This window comes from Poecilia latipinna, unplaced genomic scaffold (assembly GCF_001443285.1).
Source record: "Poecilia latipinna isolate Pla-1442-1.1 unplaced genomic scaffold, P_latipinna-1.0 Scaffold984, whole genome shotgun sequence".
Lineage (NCBI taxonomy): Eukaryota > Metazoa > Chordata > Actinopteri > Cyprinodontiformes > Poeciliidae > Poecilia > Poecilia latipinna.
Window position 1 is genome coordinate 61,925 of NW_015113600.1, and position 9,401 is coordinate 71,325.

The 9,401-nt window shown below is 38.6% G+C and overlaps 2 protein-coding genes across 2 annotated transcripts in view; one reads left to right on the top strand and one right to left on the bottom strand.

Moving 5' to 3' along the window:
- The window catches only part of LOC106958408 (fibroleukin), an 8,501-nt gene extending 4,983 nt beyond the window's left edge, over window positions 1–3,518 (bottom strand). The window contains exons 1-5 of the mRNA XM_015050292.1: window positions 2,859–3,518; window positions 1,674–1,869; window positions 818–898; window positions 626–738; window positions 265–527 (exon numbers count right to left, since the gene is read on the bottom strand). Of these exons, the coding sequence (XP_014905778.1) occupies window positions 265–527; window positions 626–738; window positions 818–898; window positions 1,674–1,869; window positions 2,859–3,128 (923 nt within the window). The 5' untranslated portion in view covers window positions 3,129–3,518. The remainder of the gene's footprint in view (window positions 1–264; window positions 528–625; window positions 739–817; window positions 899–1,673; window positions 1,870–2,858) is intronic.
- A 5,326-nt stretch (window positions 3,519–8,844) lies between these two features.
- Window positions 8,845–9,401, top strand: part of LOC106958411 (ras-related protein Rab-7a) — a 12,824-nt gene continuing 12,267 nt past the window's right edge. The window contains exon 1 of the mRNA XM_015050295.1: window positions 8,845–9,225. The gene's annotated coding sequence lies outside the window, so the exon portion shown is untranslated. The remainder of the gene's footprint in view (window positions 9,226–9,401) is intronic.

A 9,401-nucleotide genomic window follows, 5' to 3' on the forward strand; every position in this document is an offset into this window, starting at 1 on the left:
ACGTGGAGTTGCTAAAAATTGTCCAAAAAAAAAAAAATTTTTTTTTTTTTTTTTTTTTTTTTTTTTTTTTTTTTTATCTAGCAGAACAACCTGCTGATTCATTTAATCCAAGCAGCCAGATTTCTTCCATACAGTTTTAGTCTCATCTTGTTTATAGTTGCATTAGTGATTAAAAGGAAACAGGTTTAGCTTTTGGTCAATTGAAATAAAAAGCTGCTACTCCTGCCATAGGTAATTCAGAGCATCTAGTGTCTCTCTGTGCACCTTTCCGCTTCTGAGGCCACCTTGAAGTTGCTGTAAGTCGCCTGGCGCTTCTGTTGGTACCAGTCCTCCAGCTCAATGCGGAGCTGGTGCAGGCCGGTGGAGGTGAGGGCGTGCAGTGCTGCGTTCCCCAGCCAGTGCTCTCCCTGCAGACTACCAAAGCCTTCCCGGTATTCCTGCCAAGTCCTGTTAAAGTCCTCTGAGCCGTCCTGCCGATTCTGGATCACCGTCCACCCTCCGCCCGCTGTCTCCATGTCACATTTAGCCTGGGCCAAAGCAAAGACTGACATGATTCAAGGCTTTTCCACAGATAACGCTCAGCTTTTCGAAGATTACTGCTGATGATCTTTGTACATTAAAATACCTCTAATGCTGGTCCGTGTGGATCAGGTTGGATGGTGTAGATACCAGTCTCTTTGATCCCAAGACTGTAAATCTCTGCACAATCCTGTGGATGTAACCTCTCCATGGGAGCAGCTGAAGCCACACAGGACACATTTCTATTGAGCTTATTAGTCCACCATTCTCAGGAGATGCACACAAATGTTTCCCTCACCTGTAGGTGAATACTGTGTGATGCTCTTTAGGAGAAGCAGCAAGTCTTTTTCACCCTCTCTGCTTCCCAACGCAGCGCTCTCTACCAACCCAGAGCAGCAGCATCAAGTTATCAACATGGCTGCCAAGTTCCATATGCAGTACAACAAACATGTTTTAACCAACATGCACCAGACAAGGATAGAGTTTATGTTAAAGTAGGACCTCTTGTTTGTACACAAGCTTTGTTATTCTGATATTATTTTCTATCTGCTGAGACTGAGCATATGTATTGTCTCCTAAAGTGCACATCCCTGTTGTCACATATACACAAACTACCTACAGTAAGTAGTTTCATTTGTTTTAACTTGAAATATTTTTTTTTTACATGGAAGGGTTTGCTATTTTCTAACAATCTACTTGTAATATTTTTTATTCAATCTTTAAAATATCAGAATTTGCACATCATTATATATTTTATACTTTTTTCTGTCTGACATATTGAAACAGAGTATAAAATCTGAGGTAGTGTGGTGAGGTTACTTTGTACTCAAGTAGCCATGTTATAAAATCCTTTTTTTAACTCTTACTCAAGTCATTTCTTGGACATCTATTTTTTTAGTTCTACTCATGTAAAAATGTGTTAAAATAGTGCTACTCCTAATTGAGTACATTTTTTGGGAACACTACTCATCTCTGAGTTTGGATATGTTTTGCCTCCTTGCATCATTAAATTCCTATCCACTCACCTTTGACACGATGCAGATTGTTTTCTATCAGAGTAGGAGTGACTACACTGGCATAATTTCCTGTGTGTGTGTGTGTGCGTGTGTGTGGATGTGTGCGTTTCTTGGGGGTTACAAACATGTGTGACCCACCCAGCCGCTTGGCCATCTCTCCAAGTGCTTGGCTGTGGCAGTGGAGGTCACACTCAGTCAGCACAGCTGCCATCAGGGCCAGGATGGCCCCCAGAGAGCTGCTCTCCTGGTCCCTGTAACTCTGGGGGCCTCCTGATTCCTGGAGAGAGCTCATGCAGCTCTGCAGCCGAACCAGGCGCTCTTCAACACCTCCACTCTGCAAGACAATACTGATAGGTTAATATAAAGTATGGTTGCATGGTAAGGGAATGCCTTAGGGTGACAAATGTGGACAAAAATGTTTGAAATCTGTGAAATTATGAAGGCACATTTTCGAATTAATCATCACAAGGGAGCATTATAACTGAACCATAAGAGTTATATCTTGTTATTGAAAAAATGTTGTAATTTTTGGCAGAATTCCAGGACTTATCTAAACTGTTTACACACTTATGCACTTTTTCCATTTTATCACTTTAAAAAAACTGAAGTCTCCAATCAATTTTATTGGTATTTTCTGTGATAGACTAACAAAATATGCATAAAGATCCACTGGTAAAATGAGTAGTCATAAAGATGATTCATGAATGATTCATTGCTTTCCAATTGTTTTGCAAATAAGTGTCTGAAAAATTTTATTCAGCCCCCGTTAGTTTGATACTTCTAAATAAAACCCAATGCAAACAATTTCCTTCAGAAGTCAACAAATTAGTAAACAGTGTCCTCCTGTGAGTAATTTAGTTTATTATAATTCAGGGGGAAAAATGATGTATGCATATAGTCCCTGAGTCAGAAAGACATTACATATTAAATATTAATCCCCAAACTCAAAAACAGAGAACCCAACAGAGACAGAGAACCCAAACTTGGTTCTCTGTCTCTCATACTTATGTCACTCATTGTGATCAGGTCCCCAGCACCTGTTGCACCATGAGCTCACCAGATGACGAGACATTTTTAAAGCGCTCCTAATTTTATCCCCTCTTTGATCGCCGACAGTTATTTCTCCGTAGCTGTTTGGCGGCGCCTAGTTTAGCATCTCCGGCCTGTTCTCTGATCGTACGCCGCCGACTCTCACTGGTACATGTGAAAGTACAGTCAGAGATCTCATGTCTGTCCAGTCTTTACACGTCAGCAAGATGGAGTCATTTCATATTCACAGGATTAGTGAAAAAAATTACGTTTTCTCGCTCCTGTCTTACTTACTTTCAATCTAGTGTGAGGGAAATCCAGTCTGTGCTCCTCCCTTTGAGGATCGTCTGAAGCAACAGGAACTGAAGCACCCAATACACCCAATTGGTATTTGAATACACTTGTCCCAGCTTGACCCTCACTGGCCTTGGTAGTCACTGCTGCTCCTGGCCCTGGAGAAGCAGGTGTAGCCACTAACGTGTCCTGGCAAGGTGGATCTAAGCAGGCTGGAGAAGCATATGAGGACAGCAGTGCTCCCACATACAGAAACAGCAGAGTGAGCATGACGAGAGAGACGAAAGAAGGTCTCTTTCGTCTCTCTCGAAATGAGAATAAATATTTGGTTCAGATGCTGCAGGGTTTTCCTGTCATCAGTTCCCTGGAAAATGTTTCTTCTCTTCTTTCTATGTCCAAGATGTGCCTCTGCAGGCAAGAGGTTTTAGCATTTTTATCCTTTTTGTTTAGATCTCTGTAACACTGGCCCGTTTCATGCAGTTGTCCTCTCTGCCTTTGTTCCTCAGTTCATGTCGCTCCTCGTCCTTCTCTTAGTCCTGCCCGGTCTGTGTTTGTGAGGCTACTTTGGCTCGGATTCCTAGATAAATGCAGCACACTTTGCTTTCTGACACGGACCAATGCACCCACCCCCAACACACACACACATACACACACACATACCAATACACACACACACACACACACACACCATCTCTTCATCTCCCCAACTTACACTCCCACTTTGCCACACACCATGATGCATGTTTATGAATATTTTTGCACCGATTTGTCTTAAACTATTAATGAGCATGACTGTGAACACATTTTCCACATGTTTCATGTAGCATGTGTGAGCTAACATCTCCTACCTTTCACCCCGGCCATCATGGAGTTGCTTTAGCAGCTCAGCTGCTTCCGTCCTGTGAACAACTTCCTAAGTCTCGTGGCCTTTGTGCCGCTTTGTGTTTGCAAACTGAATTCCAAAGAAGCCATAAAGACCCAACATTGAATAGGTAAAGAAGACAGGAATCCTTCTCCAAACACCAGAGTTATCCATCTGCAGGGACACACTCCCAGTAATAAGGAGGATAAACATGTGGCGGTGCACTCAGACGTGAGTAATGCATACTGACAGGACTCAACCTTATGGATCACTGAACACTGAAACTGAATCATAATGTTAAAATTGTAAATAACAATTTACAATTTTAATATGATGTTTGTTACAAAGTAAAAGAAAACTTTGGGTTTAAAACACTCTGAATTGGCATGTGGGAGTTTGATAAGTGACAGCCTATAGCACAGTTGTTAGTGTTATTGGGTTTGAATCCCAGCCTGAGCTCTTTAAGGAGTTTGCATGCTCTCCCAGTGCATGAGAAGGTTTTTTTTTTTTTTTTTTCAGGGACGCCGGCTTCCTCTCGAAGTCCCAAAACGTAACTGTTAGGTCAGTTTGTGGAAGGTGATTGTGTTTGTCCTCTGCATCTCTTTGATGGACTGGAGATCTGTCCATGTTGGATGTGTATTTGAATTCACTTCTCTTTACATTAAAGTCACTGCAGTAGTCACTCACCCTCAGAAGTCACCTGGTTAGGAAACAGAGTCCAGCTGTGTGCCATGTAATCTTGTCATCAGACAGAAAACCTCGTCCTGGTAAGGTTTCTGGGCATCTACAACATACAGATATATTTACAACATTTATTTTATTTTTCTCTTCTTTTCTCCATCACACAATTTATATAGAGCTTTGCACTCCCCTTAACTCTATGTAAGTACTCTACTCACATTTATAAAGTTTCATTTAAAAAGTCCAAACTTGCTCACGTCTTATCTTCTTTGAAATTATTCATCACATTTTTTTAATACCATTTTGTCTGTCGAGAAAAGTGAGATGACTGCAATAATTTGAGAAACACTGAGAGAACCACAAGACCTCACAAAAGTCCCCCATGACATTTTTTACAATTTGTCAACAACCAAAAAGGAAAGGAAACATGGTTTGCAAAGGTTTTTACAACTAAAATCTGAAGAATATGGTGATCATTTGTATTCATACCCTGAGTCGGGGCAGGGGTGTCAAACTCCAGTCCTCAAGGGCCACTGTCCTGCAGTTTTTATATGTGCCACAGGTACAAAACACTGGAATGAAATGGCTTAATTACCTCCTTCTTGTGTAGATAAGCTCCCCAGAGCCTTGCTAATGACCTAATTATTCTATTCAGGTGTGGTGCAGCAGAGGCACATCTAAAAGTTGCAGGGCAGCGGCTCTCCAGGACTGGAGTTCGACACCTGTGCCCTAAGTCAATACTTTGTAGAACCACACATCGAAGCAATAAAGCTGAAACCAAGTGAGATTTTATTTAGAGTTTGTGAGCATCAGTTTTCAAGTCCTCTCACAGAATATAAATTGAATTTAAGTCTTAACTTTGACTAGACCATTTTAAGCACATAAATAATCTTTAATCTATAAATGATGGCCATTGGAAAATTCAGTCAAAAAATATTGATGTATAATTTACATTTCTACATCAATTAGTTGATGTAGCGAGTCCAAAACCGTTCAAAAACATGCCAACACTGACCTCTAGTGGCGAATATCATTTCGCCATGCTGATAAATCACTGCAACGAACAAAACAACTGAATTAAGCAGAATATCACCAACATATGGTAAACATCGTAAATGGTCTGTACTTTATCTACTCCGGAGGACTCCAAAACGCTCCACACTACATTCAGTTTACTGAATAGTCGCCAGGGCTGCCCTGGGGCAGTCTGACTAAAGCAAGCATGCCATGCACCGACGCCACTGACCCTCTGACCAACATCTGCAGGCAAGGCGGGTGAAGTGTTTTGCCCAAGGACACAACGACTAACAGAGACGGAGCGGGGGTTCAATCCAGCAACCCACTGGTTACAGGACAAACTCCTACCATCGTCACGCTCACACAGAAGTGTAATACTTCTAATATAAATAGGGTTGGAGCAGTGATTTCTATAAGTTTGATCTTGTCACTTTCAAACCACTAAATCAGACAGTAAAGATAAGAACAGACAAATTTAATTCAGCGTCAAAGTTACTAAATTGATCAATAGGAGTTATGATTTAACAGAAATAAGAGCAGGATGGTTTTAGCAGCATCTCTTTGTCAAAACTGTACATGTCAACATAGTTTATTTACATCCTAATTGTGGACTGATGTAGTGGCTATTTGAGCCCTTTTTGTGTATAACAGCTTTAAGGATGGAAATAATAATAATAATAATAATAATAATAATAATAATAATAATAATAATAATAATAATAATAATAATAATAATAATAATAAATTTAATTTATAAGCCACTTTTCATTAATAAAAATCTCAAAGTGCTACATGGTTCATCTAAAAACATAAAATCAACAATCAAAAACAATTAAAAAAAAGACTGTCAAATAAAAGTGGAGAAGGCTTGTCTAAAGAGGTAAATTTTCAAGCCAGTTTTAAAATCGGACAATGATTGCGGAAATAACATATCAGCTTACATAAAACCCTGAAACCAAATCTGCATGACATGGAGGATTGAAAAGCAGCAGGTGTTGAACTACAGGCTGGAGATCTTAGATCCTTCAGTTCATTCGAAGATGCGAGTGGATTTCCACCAAGTGTTTAGCTGTTAAAAACACAGACACATAAGTAAAAAGCACTAGAATTGGTTAAAGTGTCTATAGTATGTGTATCTAACAACAATTATTCTGTCTGTTGAGTCAATAAAGTTACACTGGACAACCTTACCTCGTGTTAATTTCATTTTGACACTTAAGGACAGTTATTCCCTTCTGATTATGGGAGGTTTTTAAAACACTTCTTCACATCTAGTTTGGTACAAATCCCAGTAAGATAGAAAAAGCTACTGCAAAGCCATTTGTTTTGAAAGCAGTTCTTAAGAAGCATGCTGGATTTCTGAGGAAACAAAGAAACTAGTTTGAAGCTTTCTGTCTGTTATCATTACCACACATTTACAGATATGTCGCTGCAAGACTCAGACATGTCCTGACTCGACTGCATGTTGTGTTGTTTGCTGCTGTGCCTACAGTCAGATGAAGCTCAGCTTGTAGCTTCAGCATGTGTGTTGACCATGCACACAAAGTGACACAGATTCATGTGATTGTGTTTCAGTTTCCATTGGTTACCTTCAGATGAGGAACAAAGACCAATGTGCATGCAAAATCTAAATTATTATTATTAATGCATTTTTTTAACTCTATATCGCCATTTGTAATTTATTTTTTTTTTTACACCATGACCAATACTTACTCAAACAACTTATTGTATATAATTTGAGGCTTGTATTCTGCCATCTACTGGATTATCATTGCACTGCAGGCAGAGAAACAGCTTTTTTTCGCATTTTCCAGGAAAGTGACAATTTTAGACAACTTACAGTAAAAATAATTTATGAATTGTTATTCTCTTTTTTAAATTAATGTTTTATGTTTTGAAATAATGCACAATTAATTAGAAATGTTTTTGTTATATTACATTTAAATCGTGTTAAAACTGTGTGTGTCATATTTGATACTGCAGGTATTTAAGGTGCTTTATCACTGAACAGTAATGTTATATTTTTATAAAGTAATCAAGGTCATACCAGTCACAATTCAGCCACAAACTTTTGTTTACTCAATAATTACCATTAAATGTAATTTCAAAATAAATTTTGGGTTGTTTTTTGTCACAATAGTAGCTGTTCTAGAACCATAATCCTTATGGTGTATCGATTAGTTCTGTATGCTTTAGATTTTAAAAAAGAGCAGAGGAAGAAGAGAGAGAAATAAAATACTAGTCATCATGATAATGTATGACAATTCAAACTATAGAGCAGTAAGGAGAAGATGATGAGGATTATGATGAGGACTGGACTGTAAAAGTTGTTGGTGGGAAAAAAAAACTAAGAGAAAAACATCCTAAAGTGTTCCACACTTTCTAAATATTATAGGCAACATTTGCTTTTGGATCTAAAACTCATGTTGTTGTGAGCCAAAAGTTCAAAGAAAAGCCTGCTGCATCAAATGTGATACAAAAAATCATATTTCTAAGAAATTTGGGTCAGGCTTTAAAAGGTCGAGAGTAACTTTGTTTTGTCACTTTATTTTTCTTAGTTCATCAGTGTATGGCATTGTGAGTCTTCAACAGAAAATGACCATTTATAAATAGCTAAATACATCTGCAAACAGCTTAAGAAACACTAGACAAATATTGGGTTCAAGTACATATTTTTGACTCAATAATATAGCAGTTTCATGGCTGGAAAATCACTCCTTTCCCACAACACAATAGCCGCATATTCTATTTTTCTTGTGACAGTGACACTAGTGTTTGCATTCACTTTTAAGGTCAGTGTGTTATTTATTTATTTTTTTTAATATAAAATCTTGATTCTTCCATCATGGAAATGCTGCTTCTTGTTACCTGTACAAAGGCCTGAAAGAAATTGCTTAAGTGACAGACTGTGTTGAGCCCTATGCAAGCTACCCATAAGAAAAAACAAACAAACAAACAAACAAACAAACAGTCATAATCATGTTAATTTTAGAGGTTAGAGATGTGCCTTCAGTTTATATTATTTCATTTAGAAGACATTGCAGTCTGGTGGGGAGAGTAGTCATAATGTAGGTTACCTATATGTAGGTTACCTATATGTAGGTTACCTATTTATGCCTACCACATTTTTCTGGGTTAAAAAGCCAATAGATTTTTCAATAAAAATGCAAGGTATACACATTTTTGATTGCTCAATAGAAAAAAAAAATTGACCAATCAATACCGTGTTGTAGATATCAAAAAAGGCACCTTCTCCACACGTAAAGGTGTTAATTTGAGTGCATTCTGTGTTATAGGAATAAATTAGAAAGCTAAAAGATGCACTGTTCGTGGATGCTTGGATCAACAGAGCGAGCTTTATTTTCTAAAATTATTTCTGCATCCGCTGGACTCTACATATTTTTTGTCCTGCGTCTGACGTCACACGAGACGTGGTTGTGGAGAAGGAAGTGAAAGAAAAAGCCAGATCATAGGCTGGGGTAGTGGGTAGTTAGCTGATTGGGAGACAAGAAAGCTAGCTCTCTGGCAAAGTGCTAAATTTAAAACTATTTATTTCTGTATTTCTTTCGTCAATTTTCGATCGGTTTTAGTTTTTGGTGTTTACACCAAGTAAAGCACATATTTTGTGCAGTTTCAGCCGAGTCGTTCCCTAATTACCGCTGGTCGACCAGTCGAGCTCCGGGCAGCTAGCTGGCTAACGTAACGCCTAATTCGGTTAGCTGTCTTGAACAATAACAGCTAGTTAGCTCGCAACCCGGCTCCGAAACGGTCCAGAAGTCGGCTCTAGGGAGTGTTCGCAACTTTAAGGTGAGTTTTAAACGCCAACAGCTCGTTCATGTGTTTAAATGTCTGCTTGGTGACCGGTGTACCCTGATGTTGAAACCGTTAATGGTGGTGCAGTGTTTTTTTTTTGTTTTTTTGTTTTTTTTTTTTTGGGAGGGCGGTGGTTATGGAAAAAAAAAAAAAAAAAAAAAAAAAAGACC